A 25,660-nucleotide genomic window follows, 5' to 3' on the forward strand; every position below is an offset into this window, starting at 1 on the left:
CCAAGTGCAGCAAGGCAGCCACGGTCCTGGGCAGGAATTGTGCTAGGCACAGGCCAGGGCCAGCTTTTTGGCTATTGAGGAAGGTTAGGTCTGAGCTAACATCTGCAGCCAATCCTCCTATTTTTGCTGAGGAAGACTGACCCTGAGCTAACATCCGTGCCCATCTTCCTCTACTTTATATGCGGGACGCCTGCCACAGCGTGGCTGGACAAGGGATGCTTAGGTCTGCACTCGGGATCTGTACCAGCATACCTCAGGCGGCCAAAGGGGACCTTGGGAACTGAACCGCTGCACCACTGGGCTGGCCCGAAGCAAGTGCTACTTTTAAAGACACCCCCGTTTCTGTGGCTGTTGTTCTGCCAGAGAAAGTCCCTCCAACGTCTCAGCCCCGGGAGATCGGAGGGGCCACTTCTGCTCCAGGACCAGGTGAACCACACTGCAATGATCCTGTCCTCTGAGTGAGGGGGACACAGGACTGTCCTTCAGCAGCCAGGGGCGGCACTGGCACTTCTCCCTTCACCACATGCCCTGAGCGGAGGACTCTGCGAGGTTTCTGAATTCAAGGAGGAATGTGAGATTCTGGATCTCATTTTCATGAGCACAGAGAGTGAAAGAACCACATGTCCACTCCCAGGCTGAGAAAAAAACAGAAATTTAATAGAATACCCAAACTTAGCATTTATCATTGACAACAAAAACATGGCCCCTCCAAAGAGGGAAATAGGCGCTGGGGAAAATGTGTGAGGGAGATGGGGGGATCGTCCACTCCCTTGTTGCCTTCAGGGACCCCAGGAAATGGATCACAAAGTTTTCATTCACATCAGCCTCTGAGAGGTGGCCCCATGCACCTGAGTGTCCCCGCTGTGTCCCTGCTGTAGTTCAGCTGGTCTCAGGAGCATCATCTGCCACCACCACTGGGTTCTTTTTTGGGGGCCTGGTGTCTGGATAGAGAGAGGAATTTCCTAGGGGGCCTCCCCCAGAAACACAGCATACTCTCCCCCCTCCCCGCACCCACTGTACCCTGTGCCCCAGCCCCGGTGCTGAGTGCTTAGTCAGCCAACAGCACCCCATGTCTCTGACACAGGGGCTGATATTTAGTGTCACCCACTTCACAGAGAAACAAACCAGTCCCAGAAATGCGAGGGGAATCACCCGTGACAGGACTGCTCAGTGGTGGAGCTGGGGCCCCAGCACCACAGCTGTCCGACTCCCCTGGCCCAGACTTGGCCTGAATCTGTACTGAGCCCCTGGATTCAGCCACTGCCAGTCCAGACACTCACTCAGCTCTGGGCGGGAAGATGAGTGGCTCTTCCTGTCTGTGAAGAAGAGTCGAATCTTTCTGGTCCACTGGTATCGTGGCTCCAGCTGACAGGACAGGCTGTAGCTACAGGACAGAGTGGAGTTGTTGGCTCCCAGGAGCCACGCCTGAGCTGTGCCTCCCAGAGCCTCCCAGCAGCTGGAGTCCCAGGGCCCCAGGGGTCGCCATGCAGCCAGATCTGAGGCTGACCATGGAGCCACGGCCATGGACACTGGAGCTGGTCTGCAGAGAGAGTCTGCCCTGCCTCACCCAACTCCTGCCCCGCCTCACCTCGCCTCCTCGCTCAGGGGCTCCACGGCCTGGAACCAGGCACCAAAATGCTCATCAGGCTGCACGGTGTACAGATTTGCAGCCTTCTGGACCATCTCGATGTCCTTGATGAATTTGAATTCCTGGGACAGAGGAAGGACAGGATGGAGACATGGCCTGGGTGGGGTTCCCTGCAGGGCTCTTGGAGGGGGTGAGGAGGGGGACAAGGAGCCAGTGTGGGGCCTTTGCCAACTTGGGAACTCTCCTTCCCTGCAATTCCAGTCAGGACGTGCCTGTTCTCACAGTTGGCCCGAAATAGATCCTCTACCAGGAAGGGGTCATTGATGCCAGCCCTTCCCCTACCCGCCAACGCCATAGCATCCCCAGCTCTGTATATCAAACTCTGCAAATAAATGTCCGACCCCAGGGATTGAGTTAGAGGGCTTGTTATGAAAGGGGGGCTCTCTCATTCCCACACACCCATACTCACCACAGTGAGGCCGCAGCTCCTTACCTCATTCCGACAGCTGAGCACATTGCCCTGGAAGGCAGACAGCCGAAGTCCATCAGAAACAGCCCCCTTAGCCCAGAACTAGCCCCCATCCCACCTCTTCCAGTGTTGCACTGCTGCCAGTGGGCAGGCCCTTCCAGAGACCGGACTTGGACCTGGGCCAGGCTCTGGGCTCCAGACCTGGGGGCAGAGGAGCTGAGACCTTGTAATCTAACCCTCTCTGATGACACGTGGGGAGACTGAGGCCTCAGGCAGGAAGGGACAGCTCAGCCAATGATGTGCTTCCTGACTGGGAGGGGCCCGACTTCTCTTCCCTCATGGGCAGGGCCAGAGGGAGAGGCTGAGTCCAGCTCAGACACCACCTCCTGCGCCCACACAGCCAGGCAGCTCTGAGCCTCAGCACCCCAGGGAGCCTGGATGGCGGCCTAGGCAGAGCCTCCCATCACTCGTTGCTGAGATGGGCCTGATGCCCTGGCTTCCACAGGAGGCTGGGAGGCTCTGCAGAGGACCTTTCCAAGTGTGAGAGCTCAGGGCTCAGGCAGGACTCTCTCCTCCCAAACCCTCAGGAGCCTGATCCCACGGCCCCACCTCCAGGCTCACTCACCTCCTCATAATAATCCGTCTCATCATGCAGCAGCTCCAGGTAACTGAAGATCATCTCGAGGGAGGGGATGACACCCTGCTCCAGGAAGGTGGGGATGGTGATGAGTTCCAGCACTCAGGTGCCCCCATGAACCCTCCCCTGAAACCCCTTACCCCAGCCACCTGCCCACCCCAGGCTCCCATGTACAGTAGCCTAGGACCCTCAGGAGCCCCCACCACACACAATGCCCTCCTCCCCTCCCCTCCAGGAACACCAAACTCCCCCAGTCACGTCCCAGGGCTGGCTGTGGGCCAATCCCAGGGGGTGTGGCCCCTGCCCCTCCCCACCCCAAAACCATCCTGCTCGCAGCCCTTCCAGGCCTCCTCCTGCTCACTGCCACTGCAGGCACTTCAGGCTCGGCAGCCACAGCAGATGCGCTGGAGGAGGAAGGACCCTCTCGTGGGGCAGGCCTCTAGCTGGGAGGGGGAGCACCCTTTCCTCTGACTCCTGGGCACCTCTCCCCCAGGCACCCTCACCTGCTGCCGCTGCCTCTCCCGGGCTCTATGGCGGCCCCTCTGTGCAGTGGCCAACACGGTGGTCGCCTCCTGTCAGTGCCGAGGACAGGGTCAGAGAGGCCCTGCTCCCTTCCACATGTCCCTCAAGGCCCCTGACCTCAGACCCTGGCCATCTGGCTCCAGTCCCCTGCTGCCTGTGCTGTTCCCACCTCCAGGGTGCTCTGATTCTAGACCAGTCCTGGCTCCAGGACTCACTGTTGTGTGACCTTGGGCCTGCCCAGGCCTCCCTGAGACTCTTTCCTCATCAGGAAAGAGTGGGGAGAACTCCACCTGCCTCCAGGGCTCTCCTGAGGACTCCCTGTCATCTGACTGTCATCACTGCTCTCCCCTCAGCTCTCGAGGAGGAGCCAGCACAAATCTCCTCCCATTCCTGTCCTCCCTTGGATGGCATCACCCCACCGTGAGGCCTGCACCATGTCATCTCCCTCCATTTCCCAGAGGAGGAGACCGAGGCCCACAGAGGGGCAGAGACTTGCTCAAGGACCCACTGAGGAGAGGTCACTCTCCCTCCCAGCCAGAGTCCCTGTCCCTGCTGCCTTCACCCCTCGCCCTGCCCCACCACTGACCACGGTCCTGACCTCTGCACTCCCAGAGTGTGTCCCAACAATAGCCAAACTGAGACATGGAGGGAGAGGGCAAAGGGTGTTGGGGGAGCCATGTGGCATCTCCTTCCTGCCCCACCCACAGGGGTCTCTGAACCCCAGGATGGCCTTACCATAGCCTCACTTCCTAGGATGCCCTCAGGATGTTCCCGGCCCCCTCGCAGGCCCCTCCTCCCAGATCTCCAGCCCCAGGTTACCTTCAGGAACAGTCTCTTGCTCACGTGCTGCTGTCCCCTGCACCACTTCTTAAAGGTGTAGGATCTCTCCCTGGGGGAGTGGGGAAAGAAAGGAAGAAATATTATGGGATGGTTGAAGGTCAAATCCGTTTGTTTGAGATCCCAGAAGACCCAAACAGCCTGGGGCCTGGATGAGGGATTTCACTGGGTTGCTCTGAGCCCTGAGGTCCCCATTGGACTGGGGAGGGGCCTCTCCTGTTGTCACCTGGGGCCTCCATTCCCATATCTACCACACAGATCTGTTTTGAACACTCTTGGTTTCAGTTGGATGGAGATTTCTGTTGCTGCAAAGGAAACACTTGAGAATCTCCAACTGGGCTCAAGTCAGGATCTGATATTGAAGGAAATGAGTTCCTGGGCAGAACCGCTGGCCTAAGGGCCCTGAGAGGCTCAGAGACCCAGGAACCAGATCAGTCCATGTCCCAGGCATTCACTGTCTCCCAGGTGGTCTCAGCTGACTGCGGGGGCCATGGCGACCCAATGCTGGGTGCAGGGTCCACCTCCCCCTCGTGGTGCTTGGATGGAGGGCAGCCTACCCACCTGGACACTTGTCCCCAGGTGTGTTTGAGACGCTTAATGGCAGGGCTCTGCAGAGCAGAAAAGATCGTGTGGAAGGACGCGAAATTTCTGAGGCCTAGGCACCCCTAGGGAAGGGAAGAGATTGAGCTGTGAGTGGGGGCTGGAGCTCTCCAGCTCTGGATTCTGTCCCCTCATGGACTTCTCCTGTCCTGGATGAGACAGATGCCCAGGAAACCCAGGGAGGGCACACCTGGGACCTGAGGAGTAACACTGCCAGGTGCAAGGATTTTTAGCTGAACACAAGGAAGGAGCACAGGAAGGAAGTGAGCTTGCCACCACCAGGACCTCAAGTCAAGGTCAGTGTGGCCCTGGCAGGAGTGTTTAGGGCCAGTGCAGGGACTCAGACCACAGACTTCAATATCGACAGCTGAGAAATAAGAGGCAATTCCCATGACTCCAGACAGGGCCTCCATGGGCCTCCCATGACTTACTTCAGCCACATGAATCCACAGCTCTACCATCCTGGCCCTGTCCTGCGCTGTCATGCCCAGGGCCCCGAGGCACGTAGCGATGACACTGTTGGCCAAGGTGTTCATGTGTGCCACAGAGTCACGGATGGTGGGTGCCAGGAATTTGCGGTCCCTGCGGTCTCGCTGGGACCAGATGGAGCCCAGGCAGTGGGCAGGCACCAATTTCTTGAACAGCTCCTGGGGAAGATTCAGAGTGTTGCCAGCACTGCCTCACCCCAGCTTGGCATCCATGATCCTCCACAGTCCCAGGCGGGTTGAGGACAGAGCAGGAGCTCAGGAAGCAGAGGATGTGATCTCTGAGGTGTGTGGGATTCCCTGGGTTTTGTCTGTGTCCACTGAAGGTGTCAGCACAAGATGACTGGGACACAGTGCTGTGCAGAAGGGAGGGCATTTGCTCCCAGCCCCATCTCACTTCCTCCAAGCTCCGGAAAACAGCCCTCACCGGCCCACCCCAAGGGACATCTTCCACCCATCGCAGTCCCCCTCGGGTCCCACTCCCCATTCCCATGCACATTCCCCCGAGGCAGGGAGAAGCACCGGCTTTATGTGATTGTCTCTGCTGGAGTCAGTACACATCACATGCCTGATGTGTGCTGAGGATTTGAAGGCCCCCTGGGCACACGTGTGATCGGCCCAAGGACCTGGCAGCACTTCAGTGAGCTCCCTCCTGCACCAAAAGGCCAGACCCTGCCCAACTTCCTCTCTGTTCCACCTCATTCATCGGCACAGCCACCCCGTGCAGCAGGTGCCCTTAGTGTCCGGCTCTGCTGTGCACGTGAGGACAGCGAGTGCTTGGGGTTAAGAAAGTGCCCAAGTCGCAGTGTTGGTAACGGGGGAGCAGGAATGTGAACCCAGATCATCAGATTTTGGATCAGGGAATGGCAGGTGTGGGGCAGCTCACGGCACAGGAAGGCAGGGCCCCCCTGCCCTGCAAGCCCCACTGCTCACCGCCTCCATCCTTGTCAGCTGCTCTGCCACCAGCCGGGGAGGGAAATCCAAGATGTTCGGCTTCTCCTCCCGCAGCTGGTTTTCGGTGGTCACAGCCCAGGGTCCAGTGGGCTCTAGTTCAGGAGCTGGCACTAGGGCTGAAGCTAATGGTGCCCCTTCCTCCAGCCCTGTAGGGTCCGATGCAGGTGACGCTGGCTCCAGCTCTGCCATGGGTGGTGGGGCTGGAGCTGGAGATGGCTCTAGCCCAGGGGCTGGTTCTGGCTCTGGCTCTGGCTCTGGATGTGGCAGGAGCTTTGGAGCTGGCTCTGCAGCAGGATAAGGAGAAAGTTTCACCCACACACCTGACAGTTTCTGTGCCTTTCCAAAGACAGGAAGGACTCCACTGCCTTTAAGGGAACTCTAGCCCATGAACCTCAACACAGACAGTCTTCTCAGACTCCAGTACCCTCACCTTTCTGTTTGGCCTCAATGGCCTTCAGGTGCTCCAGGTGTCCTGGCAGAAGGTAGGCATGGCCCTCCACATGTGAGCCACCAAAGCTGACGTGCAGAGTGGCCAGCTGCAGGGTCCAGCATGGAAACTGTAGGGGCTCCCTGCAATCCTGCCCTTGGCCCAGCCAGGTTCCCAGCAGGAAATAGATAGCACTGCAGGGAGGCAGATGGGCCAGAGAGTCAGTGGCCCAGCCTTTCCTTAAACACTGCCCACCCAAGGCACTCTTGTTAGCATCTGGGCCCCTGCGCCATCCCCTCCCCCTCCAGAGGAGGGGCCCATCCCAGCCCTGAGCCCTGGCTGGCTGTCCTGGCTGTGGCAGGCCTGCTCATCCAGCAGGTCGAACACAGAGTCTGTGAGAGTCTCTTGTTCCCAACGACACTCTCCTCCCCAAGGGTCTGGACACATCCCACCCCAGCCCTCCATGCAAATGGACCACTGGAATGAAGACTCCAGCAGATCTGTGAGCAGCTTGCTCACACACCTCCTACTATGGACCTGGTGGTGGCGCTCACAAGGGGTGGATGTGGAGAAAGGGAGGCAGAAGGAGCTGGGACTCTGCTGGGATTGGGTCTCTAGGAGGCAACTCAGCCCAGCCTCCCTTCCAGTTCTCAGGGGGCCTGGGACCCATGCATAGCTCTCTTTGAGTCCAGTCCTGCTGGAGTGGAAGCCACCAGAACTCAGCCCTCCCATGGGAATCACAAGATGGGTGAGATGCAGGGTTCTCCCAGGCCTGACCCGGCCGCAGCCTCCATCCTCTCCCCGCACCCTGTTTGCTAGAGACAGGAGGCCCTCCGTCTGCACCCAAAGACCACTCACTTTGGGAGGTGGTGCTGTCTTCCAGCATCCCGCACACAATGGGCCAAGCTGCCTCCATGTGTCCCAAAGGGGATGAGGGCATTGCCCGGGATGGAGGGTAGATGGGACCTAGGAATGATGTCAAGTGTGACTGACTCTCAGATTAGAGAGGAGGCCCAGGGAGGCTGTCTGCTTCATTTATTGAGTGACACTTAGTGTGTCCAGATGCCCTGCACACAGTACGTCCTTCATAGACATTGTTAAATGAACTCCAACCAGAACCACCCCAGGTGTCTGAGTGGGCCTGTGGCCCCTCTGTGGCCCTAGAGATCCCTAAGTGGCTACACCAAGGACAAGCACCAGGACCAGCTGGATGGCATCTCAAACTCCTTGACAGGGTGCTCTCCAGGTGCTTTTCCAAACTCAAAAAGCCACAAGCCAGTGAAGGGAGAGGAAGACTACTTTCCGTGGGGGACAGAGAAATAATCACCACCAGCAACCACAGCACGGCCCACCACCCTCTCTGCAGAGCCGGGCACCAGGGCAGCACCTGGAGGGCTGATCCCATTCATCCCTGGGAGAAGCCTAGCAAGTTCATCCTCTGCCACTCCACATTTCAGAGGAGCCAACTCAGGCTCAGAGAGATGCGGTGACATTCCCAAGACAAGACACACAGCTGGCAGTGGGCAGAGTCACCACTGTGCTGAGGAGGAGGTGGGCAGTCACCTGGGAAACAGCTGGTCCAGCACCTGGTGGGCTGTGCTGGAGCCTGAGTAGCTGCAGAGGGAGGTGGTGACACTGCAGAGGACTCTGCTGGGGAAGGCTGGCAGCACAGACTCTGAGAGCCTCTGCATCACGCCTGCCTGGAGGGCACGCATCCTGCAGGCCTCAGTGACAGACAGAGTGGACTCATCTTCACTCTGGGTGGGATGAGGAGGACACAGGGTCAGGGCCACCACTGCAAACCACCAGGATTATCAAGGTCTGCAGCTGACCCAGGAACTCCTAGCCCCTCCCACACATCTGCAACAGGAGACACATGAGCTCCCACACTCAGCAAGGCTCTGGGCTCTCAAAGTACAATCTGACTTTGGTCCTGCGAAGGATTCCACACTGAGCTCCCTCGAGGCCATTTGCTCGCTGAGGGACAACAGAGCTCCCTCTGTGCAGAGCACCAGCCCAGTGAATCCTCAACAGACACCCCCTCTCCACAGAGGAGAACAGAGGCTTAGGCATGCCAAGTGGCTTCTCTATGTCCTGTGGGTCAGAGCTGAGAACCGCCCAAAGTGAGGGCCGAGGGCCAGCCCCTCTAACTGCCTGAGGCTTCAGTGGGCCCCGACCTGGAGGGAAACGTTATGCAGCCACCCCACCCCTCCCAGGTCTGGAAACAGTGTACAAGGCAGTGACACACTCTGAGAATCCCTTTGGCTTCCAAAACACGCTGATGGTTATTTCTCTTACATTAAAGGGAGTTTGGAGACCCTCGTTGTCGAGGTTCCATTTTCCAAAAAAGGCAAAATTCAAAGATACTCAGGGCCTATTGGGAAGTGACAACGACAACAACGTTTTCTCTAATCTTCCTAGGGAAATGCAAAGACTGCCCTCCTACCCTCCTATGCAGCTGGTGGGGAGGAGCGGAAGTCCAGATTCCTTTGAGACTGTGGGACACTCATGGGGGACAGCCCTGTTAGGGTCCCAGGAGAACGGCAGTTTGAGGTTGGATTCTGGGCCTGCCCTGGTCATCTCAGGGTCCTGGGTGCAAAGACCCCTCCGTGCCCACTCTCACCTCAGAGCATCCCTGGTTATTGATGATGGTGCGGTGCAGCTGGTCCCTGTCCAGGGAGATGGAGTACCTGAAGCCATCCGTCAGCTCTTCGACCACCTCCTGTGTGCTGCTCTGCAAAGACAGTGCCCGAGAGCCGGGCCGGGAGGTTTCAGGGGCCTGCCTCGGCTTGGCCATGGGAGGAAACCCCAGTACAGATCAGGTACCCAGCAGCGTCTGCATAGACCTCCAGCCAAGGAGGGAATGAGATGACACCTGGATGGCTCGGGACTAACCTATGGGTAGAGGAGTTTGGTCCCCAGCACCCACTCTCCCATCATGTTAGCCACCACCTAGGCTGGGAACACGACGCACTGTCAGGCTTCCAACACCGAGCAAATGGCTCCTGCCCAGGTTGGGTCCCCGCTCTGCCCCGCCGTCCCTCACTCCATTCCTCCCCTAACACACAAGGAGGCTCAAAGGGGTGTGCGGGTGGCACCCAGTTGTGGCCTAACCCTGTTGGCCTGCCCTGTGTTACCTGAGGGCTCCTCCTGACAAATGGACAGAGGCGGTGCAGTTAGGGCCAAGCCAGTGTCTATAGTGACTGAAAAGTCTCTTTTTCTTGGCTTTCCTGAAGCCACAGCCTCCACAACTCAGGAGACAACAGGAAGACATGCTGTTCTCTTGAATGTCTCCACTCAAGTGAGCTCCGTAGGACACTATGTCTAGAATGTGGGCGCCTGGAGACCAGTGTGCTAAGTTCTGTTGGGGTCTGTCTCCAAGGAAGTGAGGTCACTACCTCTGGGTTCCCTTACCTTAGCCCCTTCTTCAATCACACCCACTGAAAACCCCTCTGGGATCTTGGCTGCTCACCCTCCTTGCCCATGTCACCTCCAGAACTGTACACAGTAGGTGGCTTCAGCATACTGGGAGCCTGGTTCCGGTGTATCTCACAGTTGGTTCCATGGTGTCTGGCAAGTGGTTCCTGTGTGTCTGGTATATGGTTCTGGTACATTCGAAAGGTGGTTCCGGCATGTCCAGCAGGTTGCAACAGTGTTTCTGGGACCTGATTCCATCCTGTCCGGTTGATGCTTTCAGTGTCCTGGCTTTGTTTCCGACCTGTCTTGCAATTAGTTCCCACATGTCCGGTGGGTGATTCTGGTGCGTCTGGCAGATTTTCCAGCCTTTTCCAGAAATTGGTACTGGCGTATCCAGGACCTGGTTCCGGTGTATCTGGCAGGTGATTTTGGCGTGTCCAGCAGGTTGTTCTGGTGTGTTAGGATGGTGGTTCCAGCTTGTGTGGCAGGTGTTTGTGGCGTGTCCGGCACCTGGTTCTGGCATATTTGGGAGGTGGTTTCAGTGTATCTGGTACTTGGTTCCGGGATATCCAACAGGTGGTTCCAAAGTGTGTGGCAGGTGGTTCCTGTGTGTCTGGCATGTGGTTCTGGTAGTTTCGGAAGATGGTTCCGGCCTGTCTGTTAGGTGCTTCCAGCATGTCTGGAAGTTGGTTCTGGCGTGTCAGACTCATGTTTCCAGTGTGTCCAGTGGGTGGTTCCAGGTGGATCTGGTGTGTCCGGTGGGTGCTTCCGGTGAGTCTGGTGGGTCATTATGGGATGTCTGTGTGGTGGTTCCAGAGTGTTCGGCAGGTGCTTTCAGCATGCCTGTAGTGTTTTTCCAGCATCTAAGGTGCCTGGTTCAAGCATATCCAGTAGGTGAGTTCTTTCTCAGCTTCCTAAAGAGCTGGAAACAAGACAGTTTGTGGCTTGTCTCCGCTTGGGGGATGGAGGCAGTGCTTTGTGCCGTCCACCTCTCGAGCAATATAGGGCATGGTTGAGAGCAAATGGGCCTTTCTGACATAGGGGCTTTCTGACACTCTCTCCACGAATGCACAAGGGCGGTTGGTTAAAAGCCTCTTGTCTCTATCCTCCTAAGCTTGTGGAATCACAATCATTCAGGCCTTGGCCCCATTGCTTAAGGGGAAGATGTAGCCATTACCCCTGAGCCAGGTTGGCAAGAGGGAAATGTGGCAGAAGCAGAAGTTCTAAAGCAGCGAGTTAAGGGCTGGGAGGAAATGGCGTTCGGCTGCCTGTGTATGAGAGGTTCCCAGTATGCTGTAGGAGCACTGTGGAAAGCGACTTCTTTCTCAGCTTCCTAAAGAGCTGGAAGCAAGATGGTTTGTGTCTTGTCTCCCCTTGAGGGATGGAGGCAGTGCTTTGTGCCTTCCACCCCTAGAGCAATGTAGGGCACGGCTGAGAGCAAAGGGGCCTTTCTTCCATAGGTGCTTTCTGACACTCTCTCCTCCACTGCACAAGGGTGGTTGGTTAAAAGCCTATTGTCTCTCTCCTCCTAAGCATGTGGACGCACAATCATTCGGGCCTCAGCCTCCTTGCTTAAGGAGAAGATGTAGGCATTTTGTCTGAGCCGGGTTGGCAAGATGGAAATGCCCCAAAAGCAGAAGTTCTAAAGCAATGAGTTAAGGGCTCCAAATAAACAGCATTTCAGGTGCCTTTGTATGAGATGTTCAAGGTACACTATAAGAACAGTGTGGAAAGTGAGTTCTTTCTCAGCTTCCTAAAGAGCTGGAAGCAAGATGGATTATTGCTCATCTCCCCTTGAGGGTTGGAGGCAGTGTTTTGTGCCTTGCAGTTTTAGGTCAATGTAGGACTCTGCTGAGCAAACTTGGCCTTTCTTCCATAGCTGCTTTCTGAACACTCTCTCCACCCACGCACAAGGGTGGCATGAGAGGTTGCCGGTATGCTGTAAGAGCACTGTGGAAAGCGAGTTTTTTCTTAACTTCCAAAGAGTGGTTGGTTAAAATCCTATTGTTTCTCTCCTCCTAAGCATGTGGAAGGACAATCATTCGTGCCTCAGCCGAATGATTCGGGCGGGACTTGTGTGACCCACCTGCCTTAAATGCTGGAAGCAACTGTTGGACACTTCAGAAACATCATCTGGAAACGGTGGAACCACCCACCACAGATGTGAGAATCAGGTCCAAAACATGCCAGAAGCACCTGCAGGACACACCAGAACCATCTGACTCAAACGCCAAAATCACCTGCCTGATACACAAGAACCACTTGATGGACACTCCAGAATCACATGACGGGCATGAAAGAACCATCTCTCAGAGTGCCAGAACCATGTGCTGGAAACGCCGGAACCACATCACTGACAGACATGAACCACCTGCTGGACACGCCTGAACCACCTGATTCACTCGCCAGAACCACCTTCTGGACAAGCCAAAATCACCTGCCGGATACACTGGAACCAGGCCCCTTAGAAGCCAGAAAAAGCCAACAGACATGCCAGAAGCACCTGCTGCACACTCTGGAACCACCATACAGACGTGCCTGAATGACCCGCCATACACACCAGAAGCACCCACCAGACACGCCAGAGCCACTTGGAACCACCCGCCGGACATACTGGAACCATGACACTGACACGCCAGAACCACCTTGCAGACATGCCAGAAGCACCCAAAGGACATGCTGGAACCATCTTCCGAACATACCAGAACCACATGCCAGACACACAGGAACCACCTGCCAGACACTTCGCAAACACCTGTTGGATATGCCGAGACCACGTGCCAGATACACTGAAACCACCTACCAAATACGCCAGAACCAGGTGCCGGCCATGCCACAAACACCTGCCAAACAATCCAGAACCACCAGCCTAATACGCCAGCACAACCTGCCGGACATGCCAAAATCACCTGCTGGATAAACCAGAACCAGTTCCTGGATACGCCAGAACCAATTTCCAGAAAAGGCCAGAACAACCTGCCAGACAGCCTGGAATCCCCCACCAGGCATGCGGGAACCAACTGTCAAACACGCCGGAACCAACACCTGGACACACTGAATGCACCAACCAGACACGAAGGAATCAGGGTCCGGACACACGGTAGCCACCAGCTGGACACGCCGGAACCACCTTCAGAACATACTGGAACCATATGCCAGACACACAGGAACTACCTGCCAGACACCACGGAACCAATGGTCAGATACGATGGAACCAGGTGCCCAGTACGCTGAAGCCACCTGCTGAACACGCCCAAACGCTGTGCTGGACATACCAGATCCATATGATGGATACACCAGAAACAGGTCCAGCACAGGCCAGAACCAGGTTCCAGAAACACCTGAAACAGCTGCCGGACACACCTGAACCACCTGTTAGACCAGCCTGAACCACTAGATGGAGAATCCTGAACCACATGCCAGGCACACTGGAACCAGGTGCCCCACACGCCAGAACCACCTTCTGGACACGTCTGAACCACCTACAAGTCTTGCGAGAACCACCTGCCGGATACTCCAGATACAGGTGTCGCACACACTGAAACCAGGTGATGGACATGACTGACCACCTGCAAGACATGCCAGAACCAGGTGCCAGACACACTGGAACCACCTCCGGACACCTCAAAATCCCCTGCTGGATACGACGGAACCTTGTGACACAAACGTCGGAATCATCTACCAGACATGCCGGGACCACCTGTTGGATATGCTGGAACCAGGTGCCTGATTCACTGAAAGTACCTGCCAGACACACCAGAACCAGGTGTCAGACACGCCTGGACAACCCACAGGACACGTCGAAATCACCTGCATGATACCCTGGAACCATGTGCCAGACATAACGGAACCACCTGCCAGATACACCAGAAACAGGCGCAGTACATGCTGGAACCAGGTGCCCCACATGACTGATTCACCTGCTGGACAAGACTCAACCATCTGCCGGACATGCCGAAACCACCTTCTGGGTGCGCTGGAACAATCTGTGGCACACACCTGAACCACCCACCGCACAAGTGTGACCCATGTGCCTGACATGCTGGAACCAACTGTTGGACATGTTGGAACCATCATCTGGACACTCTGTAACCACTCACCACAGTCGTGAGAATCAGGTCCAGAACGCGCCAGAAGCACCTGCAGGAGATGCCAGAACCACCTGACTCACACGCCAAAATCACCTGCCGAATATGCCAGAACCACTTGACGGACACTCTGGAATCACATGCAGGGCATGCCAGAACCACCTCTCAGATATGCCAGAAACATGTGCCGGACATGACGGAACCACTTCCCGGACAGACCTGAACCATCTGCCGAACACGCTGGAACCACCTGCTTGACTCACCAGAACCACCTGAAGGACACGCCAAAATCACCTGCCGGATACACTGGAACCAGGCCCCTTAGACGCTGGAAAAACCCGACAGTCATGCTGGAACCACCCTCTGCACACTCTTTAACCACCACACACACATGCCAGAACGACCCGCCAGACACACCGGAAGCACACACCAGACACACCAGAACCACCTCGAAACACCTGCCGGACACACCAGAAACATGACTCTGACACACCAGAACCAACTCCCGCACATGCCAGAAGCACCTAACGGGCACATTGGAACCATCTTCCGAATGTACCAGAACCACATGCCAGACACACAGGAACCACCTGCCAGACACTTCGCAAACACCTGTTGGATATGCTGAGACCACGTGCCAGATACACTGAAACCACTGGCAAATATGCCAGAACCAGGTGCCGGACATGCCACAAAAACCTGTCAGACAAGCCAGAACCACCATCCTAACACGCTGGAAAAACCTGCCAGACATAACAAAATCACCTGCCAGATACACCAGAACCAGCTCCTGGATACACCAGAACCAATTTCAGGAGAAGGCTGGAACAACCTACAGACAGACTGGAATCCCCCACCACACAAGCGGGAACCAACTGCCAGACATGCCGGAATCAACACCTGGACACTCTGAGCGCACCAACCACACACAACTGATTCAGGTCCTGGACACACAGTAGCCACCTGCCAGACACGCTGGAACCACCTTCAGAACATACCGGAACCACATGCCAGCCACACAGGAAACACCTGTCAGACACCATGGAACCAACTGTCAGATACGGAACCAGGCGCCCGGTATGCTGAAGCCACCTGCTGAATACGCCAGAACCATGTGCCACACATGCCGGAACCATGTGACGGATACGCCAGGAACAGGTCCAGCACAAGCCAGATCCAGGTGCCGGACACGCCTGAAACAGCTGCCAGACACCCTTGAATCACCTTCTAGACCAGCCTGAACCACTTGACAGAAAATCCGTAACCTGGTTCCGGTGTGCCCAGAATGTGGTTACGGTATCCGATACCTGATTCTGCCATATGTGAGAGGTGATTCTGGCATGTCTGGCAGTTGGTTCCAGGGTGTCAGGCTTGTGCTTCCACCGTGTTTCACGGGTGGATCAGTGCTGTCCAGCACGTGGATCAGTTGTGTCTGGTGGTGGGTTGCAGCATATCTGGGGGTCATTGCAGTGTGTCCAGAAGGTCGTTCCGTCGTGTCCAGCATGTGGCTCTGGCGAGTCAAGCAGGTGGTTCCAGCGTGTACGGCAGGTCGGTCAGGCGTGTCTGTCAGCAGGTCGAGGTGCATCCGCCAGATGGTCCAGGCATGGCCGTCCTCTGGCCCAGGCATTTCTGAAATGTGGTTCTGATGTGTCCGAATGATGTTTGGGCATGTCCTGCATGTGATTCAGTCCTCTCCGGGAGGTTCTTTGGGGTTGTATGGAAGGTGGTCCGGGTGTATCCAGGAAGTGGTTCGTCATAGTTGGTGTGTCCTTCGAGAATGTCTAGCCTGGGGTTCTGGCATCTCCCACAGGTGGTTCCAGCGTGTCTTGCACCTGGATGTAGTGTGTTCGGCTTCCAGCATGTCCACCAGATGGTTCTGGCGCATCCTAAAGGTGGTTACAACGAGTTCATCAGGTGGTTCAGGCTTTTGTCCATCACTTGGTTCAGTCGTGTCCAGGACCTGTTTCCAGGACGTGCAACACCTGTTTCTGGTGTATCCAGTAGGTGGCTCCAGGGTGCCCGGCAGGTGGTTCAGTTGTCTGGCACCTCGTTTCGATGTGTGCGACACCTTTTTCTAGCACATCTGGCAGGTGATTCTGGCATGTCTGGCAGGTGGTATTGGCATGTCTGGCAAGTGTTTCAGGCATGTCCAGCAGGTTTTTCTGCCCTTAGGGCACCAGATTCCGCCGTGACCGGCAACTGTTTCTGGCATATCCAACAGGTGTTTCTGGCATGTCTGGTAGGTGTTTGCGGTGTGTCTGGCAAGTGGTTCTGTTACATTGGTAAGGTATTTCCAGCATTTCCAGTGGGTGCCTCCAGGGTGTCCAGCAGTTGGTTCTGACGTGTGTGGCTGTTGCTTCTGGCGTGCCTGTGTGGTGGTTCTGAAGTGCCTGGCTGGTGCGTCTGGGGTGTCTGGCAGTTGATTCCCACGTGTCCGGCAGGTGATTCCAGCGTGTCTGGCAGGTGGCTACGATGTGTCCGGGACCTGATTTTGTCATGTCAGGTGGTGGTTTAGCATGTCTGGGTGGTGGTTCTGGCATGTCCATCAGTTGATTTTGACATTGAAGTTGGTTCTGGTGTATTCAGGACCTGGTTATGGCATAACCAGCAGGTGATTTCAGCTTGTCCGGCCTGTTGTCTGGCGTGTCTGGCAGGTGGTTCTGGCATGCTCGGCAGGTGGTTGTGATGTGTTTGGCATCTGCTTCTGGCGTATCCTGCATGTGGTTTTACAGTGTCCGGCACCTGGTTCTGCCATGTCCGACAGGTGGTTCCAGCGTGTCAGGCAGGTGTTTCTGGGATGTCAGGCAGGTGGTTCTGGTGTGTCCGGCTCGTGGTTCAGCTGTGTTTGGCAGGTGGATCAGTGCTGTCCAGCAGGTGGATCAGTCATGTCCGGTGGTTGGTGGCAGCATATCCAGGGGTGGTTCCAGCGTGTCAAGAAGGTGGTTCCGTTGTGTCCAGCAGGTGGTTCTGGCATTTCCAGAAAGTGGGTCCACTGTGTCCAACGGGTGATTCTGCTGGTTCCTGAAGGTGATTCCAGTGTGTCCAGGACCTGATTCTGGCATCTCCAGTGCATGGTTCCAGACTGTCTGGGTGGTGGTTCTGAGGTGCCCAGCAGTTGGTTCCAGCATGTCAGGCAGGTAGTTCAGGTTTTTCCAGTGGATTGTTTCAGTATGTCCAGCGGGTAGTTCAGCTGTGTCCGGCAGGTTGTTCAAGCATGTCTGTCAGCTGGTCCAGTTGCATCTGGCACTTGGTCCTGGCATGGCCGTCCCATGTTCCAGGCATTTCTGAAACGTGGTTTTGATGTGTCCGAAATGTGGTTTTGGCCTGTCTGGCATCTGATACATTCCTCTTCAGGAGATGCTTTGGGGGTGTCCGGCAGGTGGTCTGGGTGTTTCCAGGAAGTGGTTCGGCATGTCTGGCGTGTCCTTCAATTACGTCTTGCCTGTATTTCTGGCGTGTCCAGTAGGTGGTTACAGTGTCTCCAGTACCTGGCTCCTACGAGAGCAGCAGGGGCTTCCAGCAGGTCTAGCAGGTGGAGCCACCTGCTGGAAATGCCAGAAACAGGCACAGCCGGACACACCAGAACCACCTTAAGAATGTACCAGAACCACATGCGAGACACACAGGAACTACCTGCCAGACACCATGGAAACAATTGTCAGATATGCCGGAACCAGGGGCCCGGTATGCTGAAGCCACCTGCCGAATACACCAGAACCATGTGCCGGACACACTGGACCCATGTGATGGGTACACCAGAAACAGGGCCAGCACAGTCCAGAACCAGGTGCCGGACACACCTGAACCACCTCCTAGACCAGCCTGAACCACGTGATGGACGATCTGGAACCACATGCCGGGCACACCGGAACAAGTTGTCCAACATGCCAGAACCACCTGCTCGACACTCCTGAACCACCTCTCAGTCCTGTGAGAACCACCTGCTGGGTACACCAGAAACAGGGGTTGCACATGCCAAAACGAGGTGCTGGACATGACTGAACCACCTGAAAGACATGCGAGGACCACATGGCAGACATGCTGAAACCACCTGCAGGACACGTCAAAATCCCCTGCCGGATACAGGGAAGCCATGTGCCGAACACGCCAGAATCACCTACCAGGCATGCCAGGACAACCTGTTAGATATGCCAGAATCAGGAGCCTGATTCGTTGAAACTACCTGCTGACATGCCAGAACCAGGTGTCAGACATGCCTGGACAACCCACATGACACGTCAAAATCACCTGCATGATAACCCGGAACCATGTGCCAGACATAATGGAACCACCAGCTGGACACACCGGAGCCACCTGCCAGATATGCCAGAAACAGGCACAGCACATGCAGGAACCGGGTGCCCCAGATGACTGATCAACCTGCCAGACAAGACTGAACCATCTGCTGGACATGCTGAAACCACCTTCCGGATGTACCTGAACCATCTGTGGCACACGCTGGAACCACCCACCGGACATGTGTGACGCACCTGCCTGACGAGCTGGAACCAGCTGTCAGACATGTAAGGACCATCATCTGGGCACTCTAGAACTACCCACCACAGATGCGAGAATCAAGTCCAGAATGCACCAGAAGCACCTGCAAGACATGCCAGAACCTCCTGACTCACATGCCAAAATCACCTGCCAGCTATGCCAGAACCACTTGATGGACACTCCAGAAGCACATACCAGGCATGCCTGAACCACCTCTCAGATATGCCGGAGCCATGTGGTGGACAAGCCGAACTACCTCCCGGATAGACCTGAACCACCTGCTGGACACGCCTGAACCACCTGCCAGATATGCTGGGACCAGACCACTTAGACGCCGGAAAAGCCTGACAGACATGCTGGAACCACCCACCGGACACACCAGAACCACCTGGAACCCCCCACCAGACACAGTGGAACCATGACTCTGACATGCCAGAACCAGCTCCCGGACATGCCAGAAGCACCCAACAGACATGCCATAACCATCTTCCGAACCTACCAGAACCACATGCCAGATACACAGGAACCACCTGCCAGACACCAGGGAACCAACTGTCAGATATGCCGGAACCAGGCGCCTGGTACCCTAGAGCCACATGCCAAATATGCCAGAACCATGTGCCGGACACGCCGGAACCATGTCATGGATACACCAGAAACAGGTCCAGCACAGGTCAGAACCAGGTGCCAGACACGCCTGAAACAGCTTCTGGACACACAAGAGCCACCTGCTAGACCAGCCTGAACCACTTGACGGACAATCCAGAACCACATGCCAGGCACACCAGAACCAGGTGCCCAACATGCCAGAACCACATGCGTGACATGCCTGAACTACCTGCCTGTCTAGTGAGAATCACCTGCCAGATACACCAGAAACAGGTGTCGCACACGCCAAAACCAGGTGCCGGACACGACTGAACCACCTGCAAGACACGCCAGAACCAGCTGCCGCACACACTGGAACCACCTGCCGGACAATTTGAAATCACCTGCCGGATATGCTGGAACCACGTGCTACACTTGCCGGAATCAGCTACCAGACACGCCGGAATCACCTGCCAGACACACCGGGATCACCTTTTTGCTATATCGGAACCAGCTGCCTGATTCGCTGAAAGTACCTGCCAGACATACCAGAACCAGGTGTCCGATATGCCTGGAAAAACCACAGGACGCGTGTAAATCATCAGCATGATACCCTGTAACCATGTGCCAGACATAAGGGAACCACCTGCCGTATATGCCAGAAACAGGCACAGCACACGCCGGAACCAGGTGCCCCACACGACTGATCCACCTGCCGGACGAGACTGAACCATCTGCCAGACACGCTGAAACCACCTTCTGGGTGTGCAGGAACCTGTGGCACACGCCAGAACCACCTGCTGAACCTGTGTGACCCGCCCTGCCTGAGATGCTGGAACCAACTGTCGGGCACGTCGGAACCATCATCTGAATACTCTGGAACCACCCACCTCAGACTCGAGAATCAGGTCCAAAACTCACAGGAAGCACCTGCAGGACACACCAGAACCACCTGTTTCACATGCTGAAATCACCTGCTGGATATGCCAGAACCACTTGATGGACACTCCAGAATCACATGCCGGGAATGACAGAACCACCTCTCAGATATGCCAGCATCACGTGTGACACATGCTGGAAACACCTCCCCAAAAGACATGAACCACCTGCTGGACACGCCTGAACCACCTGCCGAACATACTGGAACCACCTGCTTGACTGGCTAGAACGACCTGCCAGACACACCAAAATCACCTGCCAGATACCCTGGAACCAGGCCCATTGTACGCCAGAAAAAAGTGAGAGACATACCAGAACCACTCGTTGGACACTCTGGAACCACCACACAGACACGCCAGAACAACCTGCCAGACACACTGGAAACACCCACTGGACACGCCAGAACCACCTGGAACAACCAGCCGGAGACACTGGAACCATGACTCTGACACACCAGAACCAACTCCCGGAAATGCCAGAAGCACCGAAAGCACACACCAGAACCATCTTCCGAACATACCAGAACCACATGCCAGACACTTCGGAACCACCTGTTGGATATGCCGCAACCACGTGACAGATACCCTGAAACCACCTGCCGAATACACCAGAACCAGGTGCCAGACAAGCCACAAACACCTGCCACACAAGCCGGAACCACTAGCCCAACACACTACAACAACCTGCCGGACACTCCAAAATCACCTGCCGGATACAGAGGAACCAGGTCCTGGATATGCCACAACCAATTTCCGGAAAAGGCTGGCATAACCTGCCGGACATGCCGGAATCACCCACTGCATATGTGGGAACCAACTGCCAGACATGCCGGAACAAACACCTGGACCCTCTGAAAGTACCAACAGCACACGATGGAATCAGGTCCCAGACACACGGTAGCCAGCTGCCGGACACGCGGGAACCACCTTCAGAACGTACTGGAACCACATGCCAGACACACAGGAACCAACTGTCAGAAACACCAGAACCAGGTGCCCGGTACACTGAAGCCACACGCTGAATATGCCAGATCCATGTGCCGGACACACCAGAACCATGCGATGGATACACCAGAAACAGGTCCAGCACAGGCCAGAACCAGGTGCCGGACACACCTGAAACAGCTGCCGGACACACTTGAACCACCTGCTAGAACAGCCTGAAACACTTGACGGACAATCCGGAAACACATGCCCTGCACACCGGAACCATGTGCCCGACACGCCACAACCAACTGCTGGACATGCCTGAACCCTCTGCCATTCTAGTGAGAAGCACCTGATGGATACACCAGAAACAGTATCGCACACACCAAAACCAGGTGCCGGACCGACTGAATCACCTGCTAGACATGCCAGAACCAGGTGCTGGACATGCTGGAACCACCTGCTGGACACTTGGAAATCCCCTGCTGGATACGCCAGAACCATGTGCTGCACACGTCGGAATCAACTACCAGACATACCGGGACCACCTAATGGATACGCCAGAACCAGGTGCCTGATTCCCTGAAACTATCTGACTGACACGTCTGGACAACCCACAGGAAATGTCCAAATCACCTGGATGATACCCCGGAACCATCTGCCAGACCTAACGGAACCAGCTGCCTGACACGCTGGAACCAACTGGCGGACACGTTGGAACCATCATCGGGACACTCTGGACCACGCAATGCAGATGCGAGAATCAGGTCTAGAAAGCGCCAGAAGCACCTGCAGGACACGCCAGAACCACCGGACTCACATGCCAAAATCACCTGCTGGATAGGCCAGAGCCAATTGACGGACACTTTGGAATCACATGCCGGACACGCCAGAACCGCCTCTCAGATATGCCAGAACCACCTGCCGGACAAGCCAGAACCACCTGCCTGACACGCTGGAGCAATCTGCGGGACGTGCCCCAATGACCGGCCGCATATGCCAGAACCAGGTCCTGTAAAAACCTGCCGGACACGCTGGAACCACCAGACGGACACGCTGAAACCACCAACCCAGTATTGGCGGTCCCGCATCTGGTTCCAGCATGTGCGGCAGGTGCTTGCGGCGTGCCAGGACCTTATTCTACTGTCTCCAGTGGGTGGTTCCAGAGTGTCCTTGTGGTGGTTCTGATGTGTCCGGCAGTTGGTTCCAGCATGTCAGGCAGGTGGTTCAGGCGTTTCCAGGAGGTGCTTTGGGGGGTCTGGCAGGTGGTCCGGGTGTGTGTGGCACCTGGCTCCGGCGTGTTCGGCAGGTGGTTGGGTCATGTTCACCAGATGTTTCTGGTGCATCCTGAAGGTGGTTATGGAATATGCGGCAGGTGGTTCAATCATGTCCAGCAGCTGGTTCAGTCTGGCTCAGCAGGTGGTTCAGTCGCGTCCAGCACCTGCTCCTGGCACGTTCAACACCTGCTTCTGGCATATCCGGCAGCTGGTTCTGGCATGTCCGGTAGGTAGTTCAGTCACGTCCAGCAGGTGGTTCGGGCTCGTCCGTCACTTTGTTCGGTCGTGTGCAGCACAGGGTTCCGGTGTGTGCGACAACTGTTTCCGGCATATCGGTTAGATGGCTCCCGCATGTCCGGCAGGTGGTTCACTCATGTCCGGCACCTGGTTTCTGCATGGGAGACACATTTCCTAGCCTATCTGGCAGGTGATCCCGGCGTGTCCGGCAGGTGGTTCACACAAGTCCGGCAGGTGGTTCCGGCCTGTCCAGCAGGTGGTTCTGGCCTTAGGGCACCAGGTTCCACTGTATCCAGCACCTGGTTCTGGCGTATTCGTCAGGTGGTCTCAGTGTATCCGGCGCCTGGTTCAAGCTGATCCAACAGGTGGTTCTGGCGTGCCTGGCAGTTGGCTAATGTGTGTCCGGCATGTGATTCTGGTACGTTCGGAAGGTGGTTCCGTCATTTCCAGTGGGTGCTTCTTGCGTGCCCAGCAGTAGTTTCTGGCACGTGTGATGGGTCGTTCTGGCGTGTGTGTGTGTGGTGATTCCGACATTCCAGATGCACATTGCGGGCATGCTGGAACCAGATGCATGACACACAAGTACCACCTGCTGGACACTCCTGAACCACCTCACATCCTAGTGTGAACCACCTGCTGGACTTGCTGGAGCCACATGCTGGATATGCCCGAAACAGTTTTTGCACATGCTGAACCCAGGTGCCAGACACGACTGAAGACCTTCCAGACACGATGGATCCACCTGCCTTATACACCAGAAACATTTGTCGTGCCTGCCAGAACCAGGTGCTGGACATGACTGAAACACATGCTGGAAAAGCCTGAACCCCCTGACAGCCTTGCATGAACCACCTGCCAGACACGCTGCGGCCACCTGCCTGATATGCCAAATACAGGTGTCAGACATGCCAGAACCAGGCGCTGAACACGACTGAACCACCTGACTGACCAGCCTGATCCACCTGGTGGGCACGACAGGACCAACTGCCTGACGTGCCATAATCTCATTCAGCATGCACTGGAACCATCAGTTGGACATGCTGGAATCACCTGCACAGCATGCCAGAGCCAGGTACTGGACACTCCAGAACCACCTGCTGGACACGCCGGAACCATTGGCCAGACATACTGGAACGACATGCCAGACATGCAGGAACCACATGCCAGACCAACCTGGACCACCTGCCTGACACCCAAATGCCCTGCCCAGAGAGGCCTGAATCACCTGCCAGACATGCCCAACGTACCTTTCGGACACATGAGAACCACATTTCAGAAATATGTGGTGCTCAGAAGGGCCATTCCTTGACCATGTGCTTGATGCACCTGGACCAGCTGACAGACATGCCTGAACAACCTGCCGGACATGCCAGGACTACCCACTGGACACACCGGAACCATCCAACAGAAACACGTGAACTGCCGGGGTCCAGCCCCAGCCGAACAGGGTCTCCTGAGGGATGGACGGCGTCGGCGAGGGAGCAGGCAGTGAGACAAGGAGTTTAGTGTCCAAGTCTAACTTTATTTTGTGTATGTATGATTTATATAGGGCTCAGGGTATGCAAGGATGATTTCATGAAACAGTCCCAGGACATATCTTTGGCTCGCGTAAGCGGGTTTTTGCAAGGTAGACAATAGTCCTAAGAGTAATTGATTGTAAGGTAGACAATAGTCCTAAGAGCAATTGATTGTGTGCAGGCCCGGGGGGAGTCAAGCTTCTGTAATTCTGTACTTCAAGAAGGCTACCCCCAGCGGCCTCCTGACTCAAAGGGCCGTGGCAACCACTGTCCTCCCAGAGAGATCTGTGGGGGCCACAGATTTCTTTGTTCCGTCTCCACTCCCATCGCTTCACCTGACCGAAGGACGGGTCAGAATGTTCTTTCCCTAGAAGATGTTTTTCCCCAGAACTTTCCCTAGAATATCGTATTGTATCATTCTCATTCCCAGGGCCGGGCTGAATTCCCCTGAAATAACGCCAGGTGTAGAACAGAGTAAGCAGAAGCAGGAAAGTCAAAAGTACCAGGGAGACGTTGCAGGGGCAGCCTGGTAGATTCCCTTGAGTGTCACTGTGCATCCCCTCATCTCTCTCCCGGACCATGTCACAAGGCAGAGGCTTAACTTATAGGCTGATGGCTCCCGGCAGTGAATCACCTGCCTGACATGCTAGAACCAAATGCCACACATGTCGGAACCACCACCCAGACACTCTGGAACCAGACATTGGAGACTCCAGAATCAGGTCTCGGACAGGCCGGAAGCACCTTCTGGACACGCTGGAATCACATACAGGAAGTGGAAAATCACTCACCAGACACAATGGAACCATCTTCTGGACACACCGGAACCAACTGACTGACAGGCTGGAACAACCCCCAGATATGCAGAAACCAACCGCCGAACATGACTGATCCACCTGCTGGATAGCACTGATCCACCCACCAAACACGGCTGAACCAGCGGCCGGACACGCCGGAATCACCTGCCTGACACCTGGATCCACCTGCTGGAATCTCTGGAACCACATGTTGGATATGCCAGAACCAGGTGCCGGACACAGTAGATCCACCTGCCAGAAAAGCGAGAATCACCTGCCAGACATGCCGCAGCAGCCTGCTGGACACACTGAAATCACCGGCCAGATGTGCCAGGACCAGGTCCCAGATATGCCATAACCAAATTCCGGACAGACTGGAAATACCTGCCAGAAATGCTGGAACCACCACCTGGACATGCCGAAACCACCAACCCGTCCCGATGCAATCAGGTCTCGGACACGCTGTAGCCACTTGCCGGACATGCCGGAGTCACCCACCGGAAATGTAGGAATCCACTGCCAGACACCCCAGAAGCAAACACCGGACACGTTGGAACCACATGTTGGATACGCCGGGCCCAGGTGCCGGAAACACCAGAACCACCTGCTGGACAAGCCTGAACAACCTGCCAGACTTGTGTGAATCACCTGCTGGTCATGCTGGTATCAAGTCTAGAATGCTCCAGAATCATCTTCCAGACAGGCCAGAAAAACCTGCCGGACATGCCGGAACAACCACCCGGAAACATTGATACCACCAACCAGACATGACAGAATCAGCTCCTGGACATGCCAAATCACCCACCAGACATGCGGGAACTAACTGCCAGACACCCCGGAAGCACCCACTGCACACGT

At 55.9% G+C, this 25,660-nt stretch overlaps 1 protein-coding gene across 3 annotated transcripts; it reads right to left on the reverse strand.

Moving 5' to 3' along the window:
• Positions 1-636: 636 nt before the first annotated feature.
• LOC102149773 (ral guanine nucleotide dissociation stimulator) lies at positions 637-9,872 on the reverse strand. Of its 3 annotated transcripts, XM_070259416.1 has the most exons (15): positions 9,657-9,872; positions 9,143-9,253; positions 8,083-8,276; positions 7,378-7,485; positions 6,523-6,713; positions 6,072-6,376; positions 5,085-5,300; positions 4,615-4,718; positions 4,036-4,105; positions 3,198-3,266; positions 2,683-2,757; positions 2,082-2,108; positions 1,589-1,710; positions 1,281-1,384; positions 637-941 (listed from the first exon to the last, which is right to left on the reverse strand). In XM_070259416.1, exons 3-15 carry the CDS (start codon positions 8,232-8,234, stop codon positions 880-882), a joined length of 1,605 nt encoding a protein of 534 aa, XP_070115517.1. In that variant the 5' UTR covers positions 8,235-8,276; positions 9,143-9,253; positions 9,657-9,872; the 3' UTR covers positions 637-879. The 3 variants fall into 3 exon arrangements, with proteins under 3 accessions (XP_070115517.1, XP_070115516.1, XP_023493365.2); XM_070259415.1 differs by lacking the exon at positions 9,657-9,872 and having other exon boundaries at positions 9,143-9,412; XM_023637597.2 differs by lacking the exons at positions 7,378-7,485; positions 9,143-9,253; positions 9,657-9,872 and having other exon boundaries at positions 8,083-8,288.
• Between the last annotated feature and the right edge of the window lie 15,788 nt (positions 9,873-25,660).

This window comes from Equus caballus, unplaced genomic scaffold (genome assembly GCF_041296265.1).
Source record: "Equus caballus isolate H_3958 breed thoroughbred unplaced genomic scaffold, TB-T2T haplotype2-0000437, whole genome shotgun sequence".
Taxonomy (NCBI): Eukaryota; Metazoa; Chordata; class Mammalia; order Perissodactyla; family Equidae; genus Equus; species Equus caballus.